The sequence below is a fragment of the Crocodylus porosus genome, unplaced genomic scaffold (genome assembly GCF_001723895.1).
Source record: "Crocodylus porosus isolate Cpor-Errol unplaced genomic scaffold, CroPor_comp1, whole genome shotgun sequence".
NCBI lineage: Eukaryota > Metazoa > Chordata > Crocodylia > Crocodylidae > Crocodylus > Crocodylus porosus.
The window spans coordinates 17,182-42,438 of record NW_017728943.1 but is presented as its reverse complement, the minus strand read 5'-3'; the positions used below and the strand labels follow the sequence as shown (position 1 = coordinate 42,438).

Here is a 25,257-nt window from a genome sequence, read left to right as displayed (position 1 = left end):
AGGCATTTATCTCCCTCTCCAAACCCTAGCTGTATCAGGATTAAAAGGAGCGCAGTTGCAGGTTTCAGCACCAATACTGGAGCGAGTAAATTAGTTTCTCCTCACTACTATACTATGGGAGTGTGGCTCGTGTGGAAGCTCAAGGTGTTAAGCATTAGTACAGTTTTAAGAATTCATTCCCTGGAACAAAAAACATGAGACGCCAGATTTGTTTCCACTACTGTCTCAGTGTACTTTATTCTCCTGCTGTCTACAGCTGAACAGCCACACAGGACAGAAACAGGTAGCACTGAGGAATGATCAGATTTCTCCCCTCCATGCCCCCTCCCCAACTTCAGGAATGGCTTTTTAGGAAATCCCACCCCACCTCAAGAAACAAAATAAAAATAAAAGGCATTAATAGAAATGTGACCCAGGCCTTTCCCTCACCAATGCTTTAGGAGCTGGTCAACTCTCCCAATTTGCCATCAGAGCTTTTCCTTTTTTCTAAGCACCTGGGATTTTTTTTTTTTTTTTTTTTTGTACACTGGTTCAAAGATCAGCACTTTGACTGCATTCTGAACCCGGCACTGAAAGGCACATATCTGATACCCTGTACAAGAGCTGCTGTGGATGCTGCAGTGCGAATGGGCAACAGAAGTGGATCCCATTTTCATGGATCCTGGGAATCAGATTGGGAGAAGGGAAGAAAAGGATAATAAGAGATTTTACCTGCTTCTCACTAGGTGAGGGGTTTCTAAACTTCCTCCCACAGACAATCAGCTTTTAAAAGGCTGTGCAAAATTTAAAACTGCTGGTAAGAGCTGCATAATAAAGGTTAAATGAATAATTGTTTTACACCCTACACCTTCTCCTTTCTTCCTGTTTTATTGCTGATGAGCTGGGACAAGTGAAGGAGTGACTATTCCTCAAAAAAGGAAGGGAGGAAGAAAAAAAAAATTGATTTGAGAGAAAAAACAGAACAAAAGAAAACAAAAAACCCGAAGAAATTCCAATCCTTCACATGACAGAATTAAAAGCTGCCTGACCGGGAACACCAAAAAGCTAATCTGTCCCAGAATTGCCCATCAGACTTTTACTACACTGTTAAAAAAAAAAAAAAAAAAAAAAAGGTGTTAGTGGGTTCCCCTTTTACTGGAAAGACCAAGAATACAAAAAAAAAAGGAAATATTGGGGAATGTTTGACACCATTTTATTCATCTTCAACTGCAGTGGAAAAATATAACCTTTTACAAGTGCCGTCTTGTGTAAGCTCAAGTCAGTATATATATATTTATATAAATTTCTCTTTTTTCCATTTTTGTTTTTGAAGTGCAGCAAGAGACCAATACCACATTAAAATTCGATCAAATAAAGAGCACAAAAGGCCAAGCAGTTTCCAAATGGCATTTTATCAGATTGTTTGAACATTGAATTTATCCTCATTTTGCAATCCAAAATATTACCTGAAGGTTTACTTTATTGTTTTTCAACTCTTTGGCACAATTTTGTGGGTGTTCGGGCTGCTACAGTACAAGTCAGGAGAGATCTTTCCCTTTGCGTTCTCATTGCCAATTCTGAGCACTTTGTGTTTGTGTGTAAAGTCTGAAATCTTGTTTGACAATTTGTTTCTATTCCCTCTAACGCAAGAGTTTCCCCCCCCCATTTCTACATTCACAGTTGAACAATATTAAGGAAGGAAAGGCGCTTTGATGAAACAAGATCATGAAAAGCGTCACTCTGAATGGGAGGCTCTGAACATTCGTCAGTGTTTCCCTAAAATAAAAAGCCCTAAAGAGCGACTTTCCTTTTATTTTTTCCTCTTTTCTTTTTACATCTCTTAGGCTGCATCAGTAGACTGAACTTCGGTTAGTTTATGAAATGCAACAGCTAACCCTTTTTGGGAAAAGATAAACTGCAATGACTTTGAAGTTGAGAATGTGGATACCGCCTCATTCACACACACTCACTCTTAGACTGAAAATCCTTCACCCCTCCTTTAACCCAGGTGCACTGATAGCGTTGTGTGGCAAGTTACAGAAGGCGGGCCAGAGACCCAGACTCCAGCTCTCTTCAGCAGCAAAAGCCAGACCTCAAACAAAGAGCACCACAGTTGAACCTAGTTTCTTCTCTTCCAAACTAGTTATTCCGCTCCGCACTGGCCCAAAGACAGAAAAGCTAGTCCTAGTCTCTGTCGGAAGAGACTGCTTATTTCAAACAGCTTAGTCATTCCCTCTTCCTCAAGGCAGACGACGTCAGGTTTTTTTGTGTTTGGTTTTTTTGTTTTCTTTTTGTTTTTTTTACGCAAGTCAGTGCTCAGCTCACTAACAGCGCTGCTGCTGTTACTGTGGCGGGATTTTCAATGTGGTGTGTTTCACGTCTCACTCACTCATCCTCTCATTCCCAAACATTCAGCATCCGTGCACGCTCCTTATTTCCGGGTTTTTTTCAAAAGATTGGAGATTTCCAGTGGGGGTCTCAGGTGTCATCCCAATGGTAACAGATCTGTAATCAGAGGTGGGGGAGGGGGACAGTCATAAAAAAACCAAGACCCGCTATAGGAGCTAAAATAGGATTATTTACAATCAAAGGAAACAGGCACATCACAACACTGAAAAAAGGCCTAGAGTTAAATGAATTAAAAGGTGCACATCCGACCAGAAGTAAGTGGCTTTTCCCAAATGCTACATTCCCTGTACTTTTCCATGATTTAAAAGAAATAGGAAGCAGAGCTGGAAGTGATCTCAGAAGTCATCTAATCCAACCCCCTTCTCCAATCATGATCATTCCCATCTAACCCATCCTAGACAAGTGTCTAACCTATCCTTAAACACTTTGCCAACAACCCTTACACATACCACACAATAACCTAAACATCAACACCACCTTAGCTTGCTACAGGTAAAGCAGGGGGATGAGGGCACTGCCAATGTCCTGCCACTGCAAGGATAGGAAGTAGTTGTTAGAACACCCAGAAGAGGTCCAGGGAAAAGGACAACAACTACAGGAGGAAGGCAAAAACCCTCACAAACCCATTGCCAATCCAACTGAGGTAAAATTCCTTCCTGATCCCAGACATGAAGATCAGTCTGACCCTGAACAGAGGAGCAACACCTTCTAGGCAGGAACCTCTGGATTTTTTAGTCCTAGCAGGAGCATTGGCACATGCCAGTCAAATTCCCAGCCTTGGCTGCAGCTAACACGCATCGCTTCTGTCCCAACTTGTTCTGGGGACAGACGTTTATTAGACAAACTAGATTTGGAATGTGTGTCACTAAGTGTAATATAAATTTCCTTTATCAACAAGCAGAGATAGTGTTAAAAAACTGAGATGCACCTAAAAAGATCCAGGGAAAGCAAGAGAGAACTCACTATCAGGCTACAGCTGCTCCACGAGCAAGGATTTGATTCTATTGTGGAGAAGACCTCTAGTCCAAACTTGTGGACTAAAGGCCAAAAAACTATTGTGTTAGCTCAATTTACCAAGATCCCAAGCAGCAGAAGATAGGACTACTTGGAAGAAGTATGATAGGAAATTCTTTTCTAGCTAAGGGCTTTTGTGAAAAGTCTCCTTACCAAGCTTGATTCTTCAGTTTTCGCAGTTCTTTAGTCGCCCAGGTAGCGAGGGTTTTTGTTTTATTCGTCTTGGATCTTCTTCCTTCAGTTAGCAGTTCATGTATCATGGGTCTAGCTTCTACTAATTTCAGTACATCTTTCCCAAATGCTGTACACAAGTCCCTGGAGGGGAAACAGTGGAGAGTAAATGGGCTTTGAGGCTTGCCAAATGCCACAAACAGATATGCCAGTGACAGTTTGAACAGCTCTTGCTAGCAACAAGAAAAGAGTGAATCACACAATCAAATACCCTTTTTAAAATGTTGCATATGGTCACCAGTTTTAGCATGAAGAGCAGAACAGTTGTATTGGCTGCAAGCACGCATGTGTCCTGTCCAAAGAATGTTCTCCCTGAAAGTTTCATCCTGCTTCCAAAGTCAACAGCAAAAAGGACATTAACTAGCTGAATCCAGCTTTAGCAATTCCTCAATTACACAAGGCACCAAAGAATTTAATTTCTGACTCATCTTTGAATACAACTTTGTATAAAGGCACATACAGTTTGCACTTGCCTTCACGGAACCAGAATGAAGCTGGTCACCAGTTCTGTGGTCAGGGACCACCATCACCATGTTTATCAATTCAACTTTGCTTCTAAATTGAAGTCTATAGGGCCAGCAGTTTAGACAAGTGTAAAAATGACAAAGCTTATTGTACCATAAATAAGCATCTTGCACAGACTCTTATCTTCAAGTTAAAGGACCCAGATGCTTACCCTATCAGCCCAGCAGCACAAGCTACTACTCCGTCTGTGTGATCCTCATCTCCAGCAATGTGGTCGATGAAAGAAAGAATAAATTCTACTCTGGGTTGCACCAGCATGACGTCCGCTGCAAGGCAACAACTGGCTTAGTATAGCAGGCTTAAAACATGGCCCACCTCTAGAGAGTAGCTAACCCATCAAACCACTTTTGATATAACAGCTTCCACTCTGCTCACAGACCAGACTGCAGTGCTATAGGAGCTTCCTGAATTCAGGAGGAAAGGCTTGATGTTAGTCCAGTCTCCTTTATCCAAAGGAGGGGATTCTTGTTTTGTTTTTTTCCCCTTAGCAGCTGTGAACTGATTAGCACCGTTGATCCTATTTGCATGCAATTTCTATTAAAGCCATGGGAGTAGCTACTAATGAAGGAACTTATTTAAGCATATCTCCTACCCCACTTTCAATTTCAGATCAGCAACCATTTCCATTGCACAACAGGGAATACTCACGGTGCACATTTTCTTGGTCTCCCTTCAGTCCCTGAATGATGCCAGTGTAAGCTTCCAGACAGCCCTCCCTCAGCTCATTCAGGTAGTCTACCATATCATAGTCAGACTAAATGAGAAACAAGAGAACATGCTTCTGTAACGACCACTGGAAAGCCACTGAGGGATGTACCCATTTCAGGGTTTATAAGAAGGATCTGCACCATGTGCTGCTGGCTTACCTTATCAACCTGGGCTTGGGAGGCCTGCTGCAAGGTGTTCAACACAACATCTAGGTATTTTTTAAACTCTCCACCAATGGCAAGGGCAATATCACCAAACACAGAAAGAATCTGAGGCTTTACAGACCTATGAACATTCTCGTTCTGAAAGTGGAAAGAAGAGATCAGATCCTGTTAGCTGGACACTGGAAGTAAGGACAGGCTAGTGAATTAGAGTAAAATACCAGAAACTGAAATCCACCCCCCACCCCCACTTCTCCAAATGGATTCTCTTCAAATGGTCATGCTTACTAACTATTACTCCTGTATCTTCAGGTAAGAGGCCTCTAACTCCTCTGCTTCCCTATCTTATTTACTTTGCAAGAGCCAAGTTTGCCTAGCTAGTTATTGGTAGGTTACGCCCTTACCCCCAAGTTCTCTAAGAGCAGCTGCATAACCTCATCGCAGAAAGGCAAGATGTTGGACTGCAGGGCTCTACATAAGTCTCCAACTAGGCCCACTGCAGCCAGACAAACCTGAAAAGAGAACAGCAATTATACACCCACCCAGAATGAGTCAGTGTTCCCCACACTGACTGTCCTTACAGCTTTAGCTTATTAAAAACACTAAATAATGGTACCAAGACAGACAGTAACCAAGAAAGCCACTAAGAATAATGACCCTTATCTGCAACCGCTGATAGGAGTCAAGGCTTTGTTAACCGTTTGAAATGGTAAGCTATAGAAAGAAAATCTGAACAAGTTTCCCCAACTGAGAGAGGCAGTGTTTCAGATACCAACTAGTGACGGATGATCTTTTTTTTTTTTATTTTAAGAGAACTGCCATCAAATTTAGCGGCCAGGTGTTCCAAGTACCAGCCCCAGGGTAAATTCCATTAGACCTGCACATCTAATGGAAACTCACTACCAATAGTAATCTCTCTCCTGATCAATGCCAGCAAAAAGTGGTCAATGCAGGACCTCAGGTGTCCAGCTGATGACAGTCTTCTGTGGGCAATTTACAACAGAGGAGAGTCTAATTTCATTTATGAGCACACCCATTAATTACAGAGAATTTACAGAGTTGATTTTAGTTTCATTACTGACTGCTCTCAAAAAGATGTCATCCTATTGAACATAAGAGGCTGCAAAGATTTTCAGCTTTGGGTCTTACCTGGTACTCTGCATAGTTCTTCAGTCCAATGCCCAGGAAAGGTTTGAAGGCATCCATGTACTTCAGAAACTCTCCACCTAAGACTGTACATACAGACACAAAAAAAGCAAAATCCATTCCAATTAGGTCAAGAGAGACCTACAGAGACCAGTAACATGTTTGCCAGAGTAAATTAGGAGACCTACCAGTCAATCATATACCACTCAAGAGCTTGTACATTCAATAGAAGAATTGAGTAGTAAAAGACATTTGTTTGGAGAAAAAGGAAAGATACCATCAGAGATAGAGCTATTCCTTATTTTCAAAGAACTAAGGGTTGTTCAGGGTTCATCTAGCAATTGGCACCATGGCAAAAATGCATAGCCCCCTTCCCCCACCAAAAATAAAAATCAGAATCCTGACTCATGATGAGCAGCTCTCCACCCAGTAGTCTGCACTCGAGGGAAGGGGCAGCATTATACCCCAGCCATTGAAAGGCAGGATTTATCGAGTTGATCCAAATTTTTTCTTCTGATTAAGGCCATAGTAAAGTCTTCCCTCTGGGGACAGCTGACTAGCCAAGGCATTTCAGCTTTGGAGACTTCCCCTTTACTCCTTGTTCTTCCAATAGTGAGTGCTTCTTGGGCTGATTGGATTTAAATTTATTTGAAGGAAAAGGTTTATTTTTTTACAACAATTTCACCACTCTTTCCTGCAGCTCAGTGCAAATTGGTTCATAACCTTACAAATTTCTGTGAAGGATCAGAATTGTTTGCCCCACTACTGTTTATTCATAAGCCAGATGCTGCCTGGATCATAAATAGCTGCTCAGTAGTAAACCTAGCCACAGTCAATCAGATTTTACTCAAAGGAAACCAAGCACCAAGTGTGGTTATAAATCTTCCCTATCCCATTAGGAGGGGCCTGTCCAAGTAACAGTTCTTTAAGCCTGATGTCAGAAGTGGCTACTCCAGACAGCTGAAATTAAACTTCTCTGCTTCTCAGACATGTGTTCTTGGAGCAATTAGACATGTGCTTTGCACTAGAAATAGATCTAGTCCCCAAGAGAGCAGCCCCTCAACAAACTAGTTGTGATAATGGCCTCAGAAACCTGAAGGAAAATAAGCCTTTTGCAGGCTGCTGTCTCTCAAGAACCATTTCCAACTCATACACAGCCTTTAATGGAGATGAATGTTGTTATTTTTAAAACAAAACAAAACAGTGAAATCATATGGATTCCTAACAATCCAACTTATGTCAAATACTGCATGTTTGGATAGTACAATACATTGCTCAAGTTTGATATCATACCACAGCAACAGCACTCAAAACAGGAAATTGTGATGAGGCTCACAGCGCCTGGAATACTGCAACCCTGATTTCAGAATGAATCAGATTGTAAAGGGGAGGGGGGAGGAACCTACGTTCAATCTTTACCACCATGCAATTAAAAAAAAAAAAAAAGTCACACACAAATAGAAGTCAGCTATTAAAAAAACCAACACAAATCAGCTGTGGTAGGCAACAGCAAATGTGAACCCACAAGACAAAGTATTATCTGCATTGTGACGCACCCCAGCCCACCGTGCCACACACTGTATAACATTGTATATTCAGATGTTGAGCAGTATCTATGTGCTCTACAGGAAGACAGATTATCTATGGCAATCAAGCCATCCTCTGATTCAAACAGCTAGGTCTCAGACCTTACAGGTGTGAAAGACTTATGCCCAAAACAACACAACAAAGTCTGCATTTTAAGAAACCTCAATACATAACAGTCTTTGCTAAGCAGTGAAGTTAGAAGCAACTAAGATTCTACAGCACTAACCACAAACTTGAAATACTGCATCACTCCAAGCTTTTCCTATGATGTTCACAGGCCCTGCACTGAAATACTGACCTTCCACAAGGGTGCTGACTGCCATCAAGGCATCCTCTTGCACACCCCCTGATCCAGCCGTGCTCTGGAACATTCTCAACAGAGAAGCCATAACCACGTCAGAGATCTGCAAAGCATCTTGGTGCTGCACTTTCCGGAGAACATTCTAAGTTTGGGGGAGGAGGGGGAAAAAAGAAAGATTGTAATAGATGATTCCTCAAACACACTGGGCTAAATTATTCCTTTCCATCTCCCACACTAGTTCAGAACACTTTATCAAATCCATACTGTTCTTTATTAAAGCACAACTATTGCTTTGAGCTCCATTGCTGAAAATGCTTCGTCAGTGCAACTGTAGAATGCTATTCATTTTTTCTTATTCTCAAATTTTTCAGCTGTAGAACAAACAGATTTTACCTTCCCCACTGTATATTCTCTGAACATTTCATCTAGATCTGGTATTAAGTTTGGCTGGTCTAAATCTGGCCCTTTCAACAAGACCCTTTTCACATTGTAACCATGACAGCAAGGTGTTTCCTTCTGATACTCAATTGTAACTGAACTTCACTAGAAGAAAACTGGTCTATATAATACTGATATTACATTTGTAGTTCTCTGGTTAGTCATGACCCATATTTAACCCAGTTACAATAAATGTAAGATTCCAGTAAGTGTGATATTCAAATTGATAGTATATCTTGAAGAGAGAAAAAAGTGGCAATTCAATCAGTGATACTAGCATTAAACTCGATTTTCTGCAGGTGAATTAAGGTAGATAAAGGGATCATTAATCTACTGCTGAGAGTAGAGCCCCCCCACCACTTCTGCTGGAGGAAAAAGAAGAAGGAAGAGGGGGAGGGAAGAAAAATCTGACCATCATCTTCCATAAATTATAACTTGAAAGTTCAATGACCTGAAGTTTCAGAGTGCCCTAGGTCATGACACTTGCTTTTCAGCATAAAGATTTAAATTACTTCAGTAGTGGACTAACAGGAATGGGAACCCATTACTAGCAGGTAACAGGAAGGCAAAAAGTTTAAGCAAAATGTATATTCAGGAACCCTGTTTTTATTTACATGTATATTAGCAATCAACCATGCATCTGGGAATACCTAAGACCACTAAATCTTCTGACTGTTGCATGGAACTAGTAATGCTGAATCTAGGTCTCCAGTAGTGTTTGGGAGTGGTGCATTGGAGCTTCTAATATGCTAGGCATGATCCCACAGTAACACTATCCCTTTTACAGCACAAACTGCTGGAAGGGTGCAATATCAGATTGTGTGATCTGAGAAAATCCTTTGACATCTGAGTGGCTCAGAAAAAAAAAATGGTAGTTTTCAGTGGCCTTTATAAGAGTAGGCAAGCAACTGAAATAAGCTAATGTTTGGAAACAAGTGAGCTGTTTTTTTACCAAATGTTGTTTCATTCTGAGGACACGCACTATTTTTATTAGTGAAAGTTTGAGACAGACCCAAGCTTTAACCTTAAGTTGAAAACTAGTAAATGAAAGGTGTTAGGAATTTCTTAAGTGTGTGTTTACAAAGCAGTCATTTAGTCTTTCCCACAACATAACAGCCGGTGAGAAATTAAACAGTTTAGAGGGAAAAGTGTCCATGTTAATGTTTTTGTTTCATGAAATTAAGAAAATCTCTTTATATTGGACACAAATTGTAAAAATCTCCATCTTTCATAAAGCTTTATTACTACTCTTTTCCTGCATATTAACTTGGATGTAAGAAGTCAATTTCACCCAAATTCAAACAACAAAATGTGTTTCCTTGGGTGAAGAAATATGTGCATCTTCACAGCTGAGTTACAGTTAGTAACTAACAGTGATTTACCTGCAGAGTAGCACAAAGAAGAGACTGAAGATCATTGAACTGGATTCTGTCTGATGTACTCTGGATATGAGACTGAAAGAGAAAAAACCAGATTCTTTTATCATTAGAAAGCTCTCTGCTGTTGCAGCACACCTATAAATCAGGCCATGATCATCCATCCTAGGACCAGAAAGAATTAAATTCAGCTTTAAGCTTTTCAGCACATACCTGCTATATAAAAACAACAGCAAAACCCACTTGGCTAGAGAGAAGTCAGAGCACAACAAAGCAAAATGTATAACTATTATAGTTGCTCTGTATCCTTAAATCACAACAGAATACTTGCCCTTTACTCACCTCCATCTGCAGCACTTGCTGCAGTCTCTCCATGATGACCAAGGTTGTCTTTTGGACAGCAGGGTAACAGTCCTTGGCACTGTTTTTTACTATTTCCATCAGAGCTTCATATGCAGCACTCCTCAGGTTATTCTGGTGTCCATCAGGCCTATAAAGGAAGAGAACAAATTTATTTTTGGCTCCAAGTTTTATGCTTGCTTAGTAACAGACCATTTTTGCCCAAATCACTATTAGTTAAATCCCAGCGTTACAGCAGAAGCTGAACATTCAGACCACTGATTAGTGAACAAAAGGGCTGGAAAGCAGGCTCAAATCTTTGACGTTCCATTTGAATAGCTTTTATAAATTGTGTTAATAGAAGATGCTGGAAGTCCTTTATTTGGTCACAGACAGCACCACAGCAAGCTACCACGCACCACATTGTATGCCCCTATCCTGACCTCAAGTAGTAAAACAGTTCAGTTCTTTACCAATTCTAGGGCTATCTACAGCGTGTATCAAACAGGGACAATTCAGAAACACTGCTGATACAAGGTGCTGTAAGATGGACTAACTTGGTTGGCATGATCAGCAATCTTTGACAAACTTTTCATCAGAACTGAACCAAGCTGGCCAAAAATTTGGATTTTAGATTATCCAGCAAACACGCCACTTAGAAAACATGGCCGGTCTTGTGAACCAACACTGTAATGGGGACTAAAGAGATCAGGGTTTGATTCTTTGGTTAGTCAGATTTAAGTCACTTTACAAATTTCTGTAAAATGCTTCCTTTGCTGTCTAATTTAGACTGCAAGCCATGCAAGGTAGTGATAACTTTACTGTGTGCACAGTGTTTGGGATGACATTGTATATTTGTTAAAGAACACAGAGGTCCCATTGTATGTCAAGTGGACTAGAGATATACTAGGGGAGGAGTCACGCAGCAGTCAGACTTATTTTCTGGTTGTGGTTTTGATTTAGTGGCCCTCTAGATGATACCTCAAAATAGTGTGCAATCTCTGCCATCTTAATGAAGCTTCCGTCAAAGCACTGGTGGAGAGAATAAGTCTGGAGAAAGCCTTAAGCAATATATCAGTAAGGATGAACCTGGCCTAAATCTGGAGAAATCTGTGTGGAAGGTTATTTTTGTAAGACTTGAGTATATATCACTGCATGAAGACACATTGATGCCTTTTCATGCACCACTTCACATCAAACTGTGGGAAGCAAAAGAACTCGCCATTTTAAGCAGTAAAAACAGTGTTTCTGCAGACATTTATGTCAGCCAATTTAAGGATACCTGTCTGTGGTCTCCAGAAGTTTCTGAACTATTAGCTCAAATGAGGAGGATAAACAGTAGGTTGCTGGCTCTTCCTGATCATCAGCTACATCTGCAGCTTCATAGGCAGCTTCAGCCAGGCTTGAAAAGGCCTAAAATACAGAACAGATCGCAGTCTCTATAATGAAGAGAGTCTCCCATCATGGGCAAACTAGCCCAACACATACAGCCCCTTGAACTGACCAGACTACACAGGATTATTATTTCAACTGCACCACTCAGTCTACATACCAATTCCTCTAAGAGTTTTTAGTAGGTTTCACCAGTTGAGGAAAGAAGTGTGCTAAAACCCAACCCTAAAAGCTGGGAAAGAGTCAGTGCAAATGAGTGTTCAGGTCAATTTGAAACAGCCTGACCACCAGGAAAAAAAGCTTGCTAGTCCTGATAGTTCAGTAGAATGAATATCCTGCCCCATGCTTAGAGTCAATTCTGCATTCTGACAGAGCAGCAAAGTGCAAAACTAATGGTTCTCCTTCTCCAGCTATCCAAGAGCAAGGCCCATTATGCTTTGACATGCCACCAATGAAATTTCAAAGCAGAAATCCAGCCTGAAGCCTTGCTTAAGAAGTTACAGCATTCACTACCAGGTGTGAACAGCTTAAAGGCCCATAACCTTGGCTGTAGGAGTCTACTAACAGGTGAGATAACACCTGGCAGCTAACTTGTGCTGACATCACACCTTAATCCTGGTCTAGACAAGGCCGTAGAGATTTGCTCCCAGTCCCTGCTGCAGTCAGGGGAGGTGACTACAGCTGCAAACCCCATTTCACTTTTGATTTGGAAAATTTACACCAATTGAGGACTTTGGAAAGAAAAAGCCCCGGAAGCAAAAGATCAGGAAGAGCCTCTGGCTGACTGAGTGCCCTGGAACTCTTTAAAACAGAGAAACTGGGCTAAGAAAAACAAAGATTTAGTTCTGCAGTTTCAAAAGTGTGTCTTACCAGTCATTACCCATTACGGTGAGAACTCAGCCAAAACAGTTCAGTTAAAATACAATGAAGTACCCCCACTTTGTAATGAGAAATTGCACACTTAAGTTATTTGATATTAAGGTGTACTGAGTAATAAGAAAAAGTAAAGTTGAACTGGCCAATCCTGCTCAGTGCCTTGTCAATAGCACAGCTTGAAGCTGTACAAAAGGAATGAGATGCTTTTCAAACTCCCAAAATTAATGCTGGGTGGCTATAAATGCACTTAGCTAATTGGGGGGTATCTTGCGTCTCCCTTGGACTGAATGAACAGTTCAACTGCTTGAAGACAAACAGAAAAACACGTAGAACTCATCTGAGAAAAGCTCCTAAACAGTTACCAGACACTCATGCTCCATAGGGGGGATGATTTTACTACTTTTTTCAAACTGAAACCATTTTTACATATTTGTTTAGAAGGAAAGGGAAAGTTAACTTAGAAGATGTCCAGAAACAGTTTCCCCTGCTTTTTCTGCACCCCAAGTGCTGCAAAGGACTTGAGATGGTTCCTACTTAAACAGTTGTGTGGTGGACAAACAGGCTGATGGGTCTGCAGATGAAATATGCTCACAAGATTTGCTAGATGTATCCATCAACCTCACCCCTTCTATAGTAGGGGTTCCACCTGTATCACTGCACAGCAGTTGAGTTCTGCCTTACCCAGCACACATTGGAAGCTACTCTAGGCTCTGCGCTCAGGCCCTCAATCAGACACTGCAACAGTGGTGCAAGGTAAATGTCATTGATGGCAGCTTCAGGGAGCAGCTCACAGATCCTGCCCACAGTCCATGCGGTTGTATCCCGAACCACCACGCTAGGGTCCTTCATTAGTTCTATTAAAGTTGGCATGGCCTAGAATAAAACCACAGTTAGCAGCAAGTCACAGTTGCATCCAATTCACGTACATGATGTCAGCAGCATGCAGCTGTTTAGGAATATACCCTATTAAGAGTTATTTAATGGACTAGCAATTAAGTGGGTTTCACAGCTCAGAAACCAGATACATCTAGATCTATCTAAATAGTCACCTTTTTGAAAGACAACTTATAAAACTTCTCCTAGAGACAAGGCTAAAATACACTGAACCCTTGATGTTTCAATCCTCTCATCCATACTATGCAAGACAAAAATGAACACATAAAAGGATCACGCATGGCTCTGTATACTGAAGACTAAATCATATTTCACCTTCTGTGTGATTACACGCACTTAAGTAGGCCATTTCCTGCTACTTGTGCGATGTATGGCCAACTTCCACCTGTAACAGAACAGGACCACCCTTTGCACCCACCTGCCAGAAATAAAAAAACTGATGAAAGAGAACCATATCACTTTCTTGCCTGATAGCTTAAGGCTCTGCTCAGAGATGAGACAGGTTCTGGGCTGGTCAAGCAAAGAGGCTATTTGAACTTACAGGTCCTGCCTCCCAGTAGAGCACCAGGCAATAGGTTACACATTACATATGGCACTCTCCAGTCCTCTCCTTGGCACTGGCCCACTGCACTTTGTGTTTGCTATTCATTAAATGAAACAGCATAACAGCATTAGGATAGTTTCTGCCCCATTGGGAGCTGATATCCAGTCCAGAACCAGCACTTCTTCCCTTCCAGGGCAGTATCCCACCTCACTGAACCACTATCCTTTTGCCTCACTCTGTTGCTGACCCCACCTATTTTTGCTTCCAGGCTGCCCAGTGGGTGAGCTTCAAAGGGAGCTGGAGAGCACTCTTGGGAAAGCAAGCCCACCCTGTGGGCTGGTAGTTTAGTCATTTTGCTAGAATGCAGGAGATGCAGGTTCAAGTCTACTATGGGTTCTATCTAGCCCTCCCCCACAAAAGTCTTCCACTTCCAAGCAAGTACCCTAACTACTAGGCTACCAAGCTTAAAGATAAGAGTCCTCCTCCAGTCTTCCGGATCTACTAGTCATGGCTTTCCTGCAACTAATTTAACTGGCATCACATGAACCCCTGAGCAATTCTACTTTGTCTGGGAAACTATCCAGCTACAGTACAGCCTCAGTAGGGATGCAGAGGAGCAAGCACAGCTGTGCCGGATCCCGAACAGTGCAAAAGTGATAAAAAGCAGCAGTTACCTGGGTTACTTAGGTACTACTTTAGGCACTAGATAGATCCCATTTCCCTATACCCAAGTGCCTTCCACATGCTCTGTGCTACAGTGGTTAGCAACATTTTTCTAGCAGTGGGCTGGAATAATCTAGCTTGGGTCTGAGGCAGACCAGTGCTAGGACCTTGCTGTGACACAGGCAACCCCCCTGCACCGTGCCAAATCCAATGGCTTTACAAGTCATATCCAGCCCAAAGGCCCTGTTATAGATATAGTACTGCTCCAATGACAGTGAATGAAGATGATTACAGTAATCTTGAGGCATACAAGAAAATTTCTTCCCTATACAACATTTTAAAGAAACCGACACAAAAGCCTTCTTAGCAACTTGCTCTGCATCTGAGTAAAATAGCCATAATCCAGACACACACAGAACCTGGGTCACTGTTATAAGACTTTCTTCTTGTAAATCACATTTTATTAATTTGACTAGCAACGTGCTTTGGGCCAAACAGGCCAATAACCTGGAAAACACACTAGGCATTACCTGTATAACTAGTGGTTTGAGCTGGTTGGGCTCTGGTCCTTCCAAAATGCACCCAAAAGCCATGACAGCTGCATCTCTGTATCGCCAGTCTGGATTTTTAATGTGCTCTTTAATGAACGGCAGTACATGGGGAACAATGTCATCTTCGCAGCAGGTTGCCAGAAGCATTAGACAGACCCCTGCTGCCTTACAGGGGTTCCAGTCATCATCGTCATCATTTTCATCCTGAGAAGAAAACAGCACCTGGGTCATTCTTGGCAAGAAAAAATACCCCTTACCAATCAGAAAGCTACTTCTACCACATACAGATTAAGCCATCTACTTGGATCTAATGGGCAAGGGAAGTCACTTCACAACCAAGTCCTACAGTCTTAAATGAGTTCAACTACTTCTGGATCTTCAGTGTAGTCTACTTGAAGTTTAAGTTCTTCTAGGCCTTGCTAACAACATCTGTGGAGGGAAGCAGCAGCCTGTCCTGCTCACAACATCTGTTTCCCTGGCTGAAGGGACAACTATCAACTTAGCCTCTCAAGGCTAGACAGTCACCTTGCTGGCTAGACGATCACTTTGCTGGGATCGTTTGACCCCAGTATTCTTTCCTGCCATGGCAGGAGCTCAGACTTGATGATCTGCTCAGGTCCCTTCCGACCCTACTCACTATGAAACTATAATTCATAGCCCTGCTCTCTCTTCCTGGGGTCTGAGATTTTAGGTCTCCTTTGACTTCAGGCTTTTCCCTGTGAAAGTAACCCAATTCTACCCTACAAGTTACCAGTTAAGGGCATGGGCAAAGAAATGCTGGGAATGGATTTCAAAAAAGAGGAGGGTGAGCTGAAGCAGTTATTAAGCTCCATCACCTCTGCACTCACCTGTGACAATACAAATGTAGCAAAACTAATCATCCAAGGTTAAAGTTGGGGTGATTTAGCTTACTAGTTTTGCTACATGCTTGTGCACATGTTGCAGTTAGAGCGACTGCACAGCTGCCCTTTTGCAGCCACTCAAAGGGTACGCGTGTCCACACACATCAAAATTCAGGAACCTACAACCTGCAGGCCAGAACCAGCCCACCAATTTTATTCAGCCCAGAAAGCCAGGACACTGACGGCAATTCAGCAGCAGCAGCCACCCACCTTTGGACCAAACTCTGTTAATTCAGCCCACTGTTATCTCAACTGCCTTCAATCTCTGTACCTGATATTCATGCATCACCATTTTACCATTCCTGCTTGGTTCTTTAAACAGCCTACTGGGATTTAACTCTATGCATTCAGGCAAGCAGCAATAAAAATTGAATAGGAAACAGTTGCACACCATCTTTATAAAGAGAGAAACCTCCCCAGCTCACTACAGTAATGCCAGATGAACCTGATCCTATACAGATTAAATTAAACTGCATCACGTTAACTAGACTGTGCAGCAAGTGAGTCTATTAAGTTTTGATTGGACTGTTTGTTCCACAACTTAAACAAGTCCCTGTGAAGTGCTCAAACAAATATGGTCCTAAGAGCTTAGAATTTAAGGTTCAAAACAAAAGCCAGAAATAGGGTCTTAAAGCAAACAGAACATGGGCGGCTTTTGTCGATTAAACCTCATGCTGGAGGAAGTTAAATGGCAAATCCACATTAACCTATCAAACGCCTCCAAAAATTAGAAAGGGAAATGGGCCTTAATGAAGTGCCACACAACCAACCTGACGTGACTGGCGCCTGTATGGCATTCAGTGCAGTCTCAAGTCTCAGCTTTCACAAATGATGCATCATTCAATCAGAGTGGTGCATGATGTCTCATCATAGACCAAGGACTGCAACATGAGCTGTTGAGAACAAGCAGGCCTTACAAGACTCCTCTGGAGGGCCTAAAGTAACCCAGCTCATCGGCAAGTGAAGAGAAGCAAAGCAAAATACTGATTCAATGACCAGAGGCCCAACTCCTGGACAGCATGCTATTCAAGGCAGGACTAAGTGTTCTGGAAATAGCATGCGCAAAATACGGACACGTGAAGCTCTTCACATACATAAAGAACTCCAGACCATTCACACAATTAACAAAACCGTACCTGTTTTGTTAGCGTCTGTGTGAGAATTGGGACCAGATACTGTAGTGCTCCCTTAGCGTAAAATTTGCTGGTATGCTCTGGAGGTCTTCCTTGTTCTGCTGCCTAGAAAGAAACAGGGTATAAAACAAAACAATGCCCAATTCAGAATTTTTTCAGCTTGCAGTTTACAAGGAAATAAGTCTATAGATATTTACTTTTTACTCATAAGTTTATAGTGCAGTAGGAAACGTTCCCAAAGATAACACCTTGCAGTTACTCCAGTTCAGTATAATGCACATGTTCAGTTTGTTACTCCACATACAAACACTGTACCTCCAACATTATATAACCATGTTTAAAGAAAAGCTGCATATTTAAATTATTCAGTGGCCCCCAAATAGGAAGGGCAAGAGGCATGCAAAACTCAGATTAAAGCTATGGAACTGACTGTCCTTTTACCCCTGCTATTCTGAGCGTTCAACAGAAAAAGAATTCAGATCCTTGTAGAGAAAGGAGAGTTGTACCCTTACAGTTTTCATTAACACCTGAGTACATGACTAGTTGATGGTAAGAGCAGCTACATGAAGATTAAGATGGCATTTTCCTTTTCAGTCATCCACCCTAGGGAGATGAAACTGTTTAACAAAAGCAAAAGTATGCTCAGTTCTTAAACTAATTCAAAAAGCCCCTTACGGGTTATACCACAGCTAGACTACAGGTGCCAGTAATTAGGTATGAGAACACTTAACTAATGTTGCAATTTGATGGCAGAGGTTCATTATTTCTCACAGAACTGAGGAAACCCAGAAGGACAAAGAAAGCATGTGGCTTTCCATGGAAGGCTCTGCTCACCAGGAATTAACTTGGTTACTTTAGCCCCTCCTCAATAAAGAAGAAGCCTAAGTGAGGCAAGAGCTCAACATTCTGTGATGCTATGAACTTCCTTGTCAAGAGCTCTTTTATTGTGCAAGCTAACAGACCATATCCTCTACAGGTAAGTCAGCCATAGGTACATCAGCAGGGTTGAAAAAAGTACTCAAGTCATTTAAGGGTATGCATTTTACATATGCTAGTTTCAGACAACCTAGTGCTCCCAAATTATATTTTCCTTAGCAGGATATTCAAACGATATCTTTATCCCATGTAACATTTCAATTGCCAGCTTTATAACTATTTTGTTAATTGGATTAAAAAACAAAAAAATTCCATCCCATTCTGTTTAAAATAGCTTGGTCAAGATCTTAACTCAAGAGGGACAACAAACCTGAAAAATTATAGCCCAATAAATAAAAAGCAGGGAGAGCAGTTTAATGAAAACAGGAATTATAATGGGAACATTTAGGCAACCTTAAATATTGGGCATTATATGGAATGCCCAACTGCCTGAGTTTTTACAAGGCACTATAACTCAGTTGAATCTAGGTACCAAACCAAGGGTAAAGCAAAGATTATAGAAGAAATGTGTTAGTTCATGCCATCATGATTAGGCTGCTACTAGTTCCCAATTTTGCTTGTTCAGTGTTAGCTTGGCTATCTCCACACCATGCTGCAAAGTAAAACATAACTATATAGTCAGCAACATTAGGAGAACAAAAACCAACACACTGCCTTATGTTCCATGCAGGCTCAAAGTCTCAGCTTCCATAACAGATATGCATCACTTAATAGTCAGAGTGGTGCATGATGTCTCTTCATAGACTAAGGACTGCTACACAAGGGGCTTGGAGCTGACTGACAATTGCACCTTGGATGGAACAAGCTTCAGACCCACCTTAGCTTCTCCCTTCCAGCACTGTCAGACGATCACGTGACACAGGAAGTCATTAACATCAATACATAGGTGCCATTTTCAAACTCACCTCAGATGCCTCAATAGCCAAATCCATTTCCTCATCACAGACATTTGACCAGAATTCTATTCCCTGTAGAGCCACCTCATCTATCTCACTTTTCATTGCTTCAATTGTGATCTTCAGAATATGAAATGGAAACGAAGAGCATTTTGGTACATCATTCTTCCTCAAAATACACCCCCCACCAGTCCAAAACAGCCTGCACATTTCAGAATGGTATGACTTGACCATATGGAAGACTTCTTAAAAAAAGTGTACAACAACTAGTTCCCTGCCATCATGTGATCATAATATAATATTCTAAACACAGGGGTGTCAAACTCATCCTGCCCGTGGGCCAGATCTAGCTATGTAGACCAGGTGAAAAATAGTTAATGCAGACGCTGCTCATTCCTTCCTCCCTTCCCCCACCTCTTCTGACACATAGCCAACAGGACATGACCAGATTTCAGCAGCAGGTTCCGTGGGCCACATGAAACGGTTCCACAGGCTGCAAGTCTGACTGACACCCCTGTTCTAAAAAGATGCTTCAAGCCCTAAGTTATTGTTTGCATAGACTTCTTTGGAAGAAATGTTCTGGATCCTCCACTACAAAGCTTTCATATGGGGATTTATATGTTTATAATATTCAGGATTTCTCTCTTATGAAGGCATTATCCCAGCTCTGAAGCACAACTCAGGCAGGGTATATGATAAAAGGAAACTCAGGACCTGGGAAAGAGCTGCAGTTTAGTGACGTTTGATTTTTTTTTTTCCCCTGTGTACTTCATTATTTATCTAAAGTTACTGGCATCTTAATGTGCTACTAAAATAGAACCCCCATCTACAACGTGTAAAGCTTTCCACAAAGACGTAAATAAAAAGTGTCTTATTTTCTCTGCTTAAACCTAGAGATTCCATTGTTCTATAGTAAGAACATCAATTTCACCCACCTCTATCACCTAATGCCACATGTTAGTTAGCTATAGTCCTCCAGAGGAAAAGTGTTCAGGGGTTCTTCAGGCTGCTATAAAAATTAAAGTGGACCCCCCTCTAGTCCCTTGGAAAATAAATACATCCACTCAAAGCAGCCACCACTCTAAGCAGCTCCCATAAATATTTAGATTATAGACATGTGGCATTAAAGTCTAAAAACTGTAGGCACTATGGAGATCCAGATGCAGCCCACCTTGCAGCTCTACAGCACCACCAGGTGACTTGTTTGTAGCTGTTTCAAAAATTGCTGATTTACAATTGCCCACCAACAGCAACTGCCACAGATATGAGAGGAGAAAACAGATCCCCAGTGAGGAAGGGGCAAAAAGCCAATTTCCTTTTTATATAAGTACTGCAGCAGGGAAGCATCTCCTTAAAATAAAGCTGGCAGAGAGCCAAACCAACCGGAAAAATATAAAGGATGCAAATTTTGGACTACCTATAAAAAAAATTACCTAGATATTACCTATAAAAGGGATTAGTTGTTTAGTTTAGTAGTTTGCTTAACACACAGGAAAAGGCTTCATAAACATAATTCCATATTATGGAACTTCTATATCTAAGCTTTGCTTGTCTATGGGATGCTATACTAGGAGAGTGGTGTACTAATTCCCATATTTTCACCCACTCCCCACTCTTTCTTTCTCTCCCCCTTCCCACAAATAAAAAACATACACCTTTATTTTAGAAGGCAGAATATTGGAAAAATGTTTTTTCCAGAATTGTGACAGACTGCAGGACAGCGCTCACCCTTCGGGGAACACAGTGCATTTAGGAAGCATAGCACTGGGAAGTTCTCGGTGCCAGACGCCTCACCCAGACTGTCTCCTGGGATACCACCCTTCCTAGACATTATGCTTATGACAGAGTAACCTTTGTGACCTAGTGTAGTTAAGCCCACAAGGACAGCAGCAAGACTGCTAGTTTTTTTGTTTGTTTGTTTGTTTTTTTACTGTAAGCAGTTCATATAAAAAAAGTTCTTGGAAATAAAATGTTGTTTCCATATCATAAGCCTCAACAAGATACCACCAGCAGCTCACCTGCTGCCTCATGTTGTGTTGTATGTGACAAAATATGGTATCGCCTAGGCAAGGTGGTCTCTGTATTAGGATTCATTCTTTACAGATGAAAAGCACTACAGAACTGCAAAAATAAGAGTACATACTGCAGTTAAGCCACTCAGTTTTCAGTCTGTACTACTCACAGCAAAGAGAGCCGGACCCATATACGTCTCCATATACTGATAGTACAGAGACATTATCTTCACCAAGTTCTGCAAGGCAGCCACCCGTACCTGTCGGAAAAGGAAACAGAACAAAGTGGTATCATTCCTCAAAATACAGAGCTCACCACAGTTGCATGCAAATATTAGAGATTTAAACAACCATTTCTTGAATTAATGCATTTAGGATGCTTGAGAGTTCTAAATGCAATTTCTTGAAGACAACATGACAATTCAAGAAATACCACCACTACTTACCCTTGTATCTGGACACTGCGTTGCTTCACAGACAACTTGCATAATAAAGTGCCTTTCAGACTACAAGAGAATAAAGCAAAATTAGAATGGTGTTACACAACCAAAAAAACTTTGAAAGCCTTCTTACAGAGATGGCATTTTGATTCCCTGACTAGAATTGAACCTTATCCTTTCACTGTCATCACCAAAGACCACAGCTTTACTACATGAGCAAGGCAGGGCACAACATTTTATTACTTCCCCCAAATAATAAGTGGTCTGTCTGCTGCAACTGTAAATCTCAGCTGAATTTCTGAAGCATGTTACAATCTAAACAGAAAAATGGGTCCCAGCATTAGATTCTGTCAGTTAATAAGATTTAACATACATATGCGCACACAAAGCTATGGTCTTCTAGAATGTTTGTGCAATAAGTACACAAGGTCTCAAAACATGACTTAGCTAGAACAATTTAGTGTTCTGGAAGGTCATACAAGGGGCATTTAAGCTATTCTTTGCCACTAAATTTAATATTTATTATTTCTGAGCCCAATAGAAGACTGAAGTCCAAACAGAAGGCACCCTACCATCTCAAACTGAACACCAATTGAGACCACAGATTTCATAGACATTAGGGCTGGAAGGGACCTCAGAAGATCAAGTCCAGCCCCCTGCCCGAGGGGCAGGAAGTCAGCTGGGTTCATAGGATCCCAGCAAGATAAGCATCCAATTTGCTCTTGAAGGTGTTCAATGTAGGTGCCTGAAGTTACAATTACACTATTAGCTGTACAGCTGGCTAAAAACTCATTAAAATTCCATCCTCCCCAAAATCTTCAGCAGGAACCAGACAGGTGTACTTAAGACAAAAAGCAAGCGGAGACCCCCATTTCAATGTTTTGGTAAAAATTTAACTTTTTTTCCTCCTCCCTACCCATTTTCAGACCCCGAGTCAAAGCCTGAACTCCTGCCACACAAGAAAGGAAATGCTGATCCAAGCTTGGGCTCCCACAACAGCATTACAGAGCAAAGTTTGATTAGAAAGCAACATGTTCAACAGGCAAAAACCCTAAAGGTCAGGTCTTACTTATCCAAAAGTAGTCATTGATGTTTCCAAGTTTAGCATTTCTATGGCATTTCTGCTTCAGAAAGGGCATGAATCCAGGTCTCAGCCACAATGGTATTATGCATCAAGTAGAACTCAGCGTGGTGCATGATTTCTCATCATAGACCATGGATTCAGGACTTGCCTTACACCCAAAACTTCTCCTTTCACTTACCTCTTTGTCAAAGTTTGCTTTGGTAAATTCCAAAGAGTTCAGGAGTGCATTTGTAGCTGCTAGCTTCACATTGTTACTGGGCTCTTCTTTTCTCATCCCCTGGATAATGGCTGTCAGGATCTCATTAGATTTGTCCTGAAGTTGCTCTGGGTCCTGAAAGCAAAACTTGGCAGTTGAAGTTATTTGTAGCTGTGCAAATACTTGCTCCTCCATACACAAAGAGTTTTACCCTCATGTCACTCCCAAACAATGCCATACCCAGTTCTACAGACAGGTAAGATTAAACCTTTAAAGCCAAAAGGCCCTTTGTTTACTAGAAATATCATAAAGCAAGTATGAGCACTTTAACACCCCACTGTGACCCCAAGGCAGCACAGTCAAAACAGAAAAGGTGCAGTCATCTGTACCTGAATGGAATTCCAGAGATTGTGTCTCATGTACCAAATAAACTACACTGCTACAAACATGGGGTGATCCCAAGGCATGATGATCTAACACAGCTACGAGGCTCTTATAAAGTCAAACTCTTATCACTTGACTAGACACACACAGTACTCTGTGACCACTGTATCTGTAATAGACCCACACCCAGTGAATCTCTCAGGAGACCAGTAGCAGGGATGACAACTAATCAAGAGGTAGCAAATGTTTACCACTCAGGACTTGAGGGACAAAATAATGCATATAGTCTAATTAAAAATTACAATGCAGGAAAAATTAATCTCAAATTAGTTAACAAGGTCCCAGCAACCACATCTAAACACTTTGTTGGAATTTATGCAACAAGAAATCCTAAAACCAACATTATGCATAGAATGCCAACTCAATGCCACATTAAAACACACTTGAGTCTAAGTAGGACCACACTTAAAAACCCTGTTCAACAATCTAGGACAACCAAAAACCCACTATAAATTAGTTAAGTGCAATTACTTGCGGTCTTCCAGACAAATGACCGGCATGCACTTAGAACTCTTCAGTGTATATTAGAACCAATCCTTCACCCAGATCCCCCAAAACAACACTCCCTACCTCCTTGCCGGCCAAAAAACAATTAATCTGGAGTGTCAGTCCCCCCCCTTCCCACCATCTGGCTGTATGACTGCAGCTTAATCACCTCTGCATTAGTTCAGGATCTCTCCCTCCTAGACCTGTTTGGAGAGAAGTAGACTTATGACTTTGTTCTTATTTTTTCAAATTAAACTAGTCAACACCACAAAACCTTTAAACACTCCATGCAGCAAGAGGCACACTTATCTTTTCTAGTGGTATTCAATCTGTTTTTCCTTTGGTCTCTCTTCTGCCTTATCCTGTTGATTTCTTCCATGCCCCATCCTCACTGACACTTTGATACAGTTATTCACTTTACTCTATGAGGCATTCCATGACTTCCCAACTCCCTCTTCAAGAGGAGGAGAGCATTTTGCAATCTTATACATTATTAACACATCTCCTTCTATCAGGGAAGCTTCTCAAACTGTCTCCAACCTTTCATCCTCTCTCCTGTAAAAGGGGCATCACCCAAAACATCCCAATACTTCCTCTCGAACAGAATTTAGGAAGTAAGCTTTTCCTGTTACATACTAAGAGGCAAGTTCAGCTACAGGTTGAAGAGTGAACGAAGGCTTCTTTTGTTTCCTGCTGAAAGCCAGCATGCAGAAAGATTTCCTTGTGTAGGACACCAATGTGGTAAGCTTCTCTTGTTCCGATGAACAATACCCATTTCTGAAATTTCAACCACTCCCCCTCAAAAAAGAAAAGCAGTGCAACTATTCAATTGTTTCCACAAGGAAGCAGAAGAATGCCAGTTTGACTTGCACCTGAAAATAGACATCATACGAAGTTTGAAAATTTCAGTTTGCATCAGCTGCATCTCCAATTCCAAAGCGAGTTCTGGACATTGATAAACAAATGTTTTGTTCTTAAATGTTTACACTATTTTCTTGCAGTTCTTCAATGAAAGGTATCCTACCAAGCAAGAATTTGTCAACTTATATAATTGCTTACCTGGAAATAAAGAGACTTCCCATGAAGCACAGTATCAACATTTTTATTTTGCCAAAATACAGATACAGCAAGCATTTATCATCTATTTCTAGTCGTCTCACTCAACAGGAGATCCACCTAGGTCAGCAATTCTTAACCAAGGTGTATAGCAGCCTGAGATGCCTTGAGTTCCTTTCAAAGGTGCATAGGGTGCTAAGCAATGCCAGCACTGTTAGCTGTGCAAAGATGGTTCACAAGAGAAACCAATGGATTTTTAAATAGATCAGAATGTTTTAATGCTATTGATTTCTATTTTGGTCCAAGTTCTTTGCAACAGAAGAATTGTTCCAGTATTTTTCTGCAATTTTTAAACAAGTTTCATAGTTTCTAGGGTCGGAAGGGACCTGAGTAGATCATCTATTCCGACCCCCTGCCACGGCAGGAAATAATACCGGGGTCAAACGACCCCAGCAAGATGTTCATCCAACCTCCTCTTAAAAACCCCCAGGGTAGGAGTCAGCACCACTTCTCTTGGAAGTTGGTTCCAGATCCTAGC

At 41.4% G+C, this 25,257-nt stretch overlaps 1 protein-coding gene across 1 annotated transcript in view; it reads right to left on the bottom strand.

Moving 5' to 3' along the window:
* Window positions 1–500: 500 nt before the first annotated feature.
* The window catches only part of KPNB1 (karyopherin subunit beta 1), a 29,256-nt gene continuing 4,499 nt past the window's right edge, over window positions 501–25,257 (bottom strand). The window contains exons 3-20 of the mRNA XM_019548338.1: window positions 22,716–22,868; window positions 21,460–21,519; window positions 21,184–21,273; window positions 19,011–19,121; window positions 17,173–17,274; window positions 15,114–15,338; window positions 13,164–13,355; window positions 11,497–11,627; window positions 10,218–10,365; window positions 9,882–9,953; window positions 8,059–8,203; window positions 6,177–6,259; window positions 5,432–5,539; window positions 5,025–5,168; window positions 4,807–4,912; window positions 4,310–4,424; window positions 3,556–3,717; window positions 501–2,484 (exon numbers count right to left, since the gene is read on the bottom strand). Of these exons, the coding sequence (XP_019403883.1) occupies window position 2,484; window positions 3,556–3,717; window positions 4,310–4,424; window positions 4,807–4,912; window positions 5,025–5,168; window positions 5,432–5,539; window positions 6,177–6,259; window positions 8,059–8,203; window positions 9,882–9,953; window positions 10,218–10,365; window positions 11,497–11,627; window positions 13,164–13,355; window positions 15,114–15,338; window positions 17,173–17,274; window positions 19,011–19,121; window positions 21,184–21,273; window positions 21,460–21,519; window positions 22,716–22,868 (2,148 nt within the window). The 3' untranslated portion in view covers window positions 501–2,483. The remainder of the gene's footprint in view (window positions 2,485–3,555; window positions 3,718–4,309; window positions 4,425–4,806; window positions 4,913–5,024; window positions 5,169–5,431; window positions 5,540–6,176; window positions 6,260–8,058; window positions 8,204–9,881; window positions 9,954–10,217; window positions 10,366–11,496; window positions 11,628–13,163; window positions 13,356–15,113; window positions 15,339–17,172; window positions 17,275–19,010; window positions 19,122–21,183; window positions 21,274–21,459; window positions 21,520–22,715; window positions 22,869–25,257) is intronic.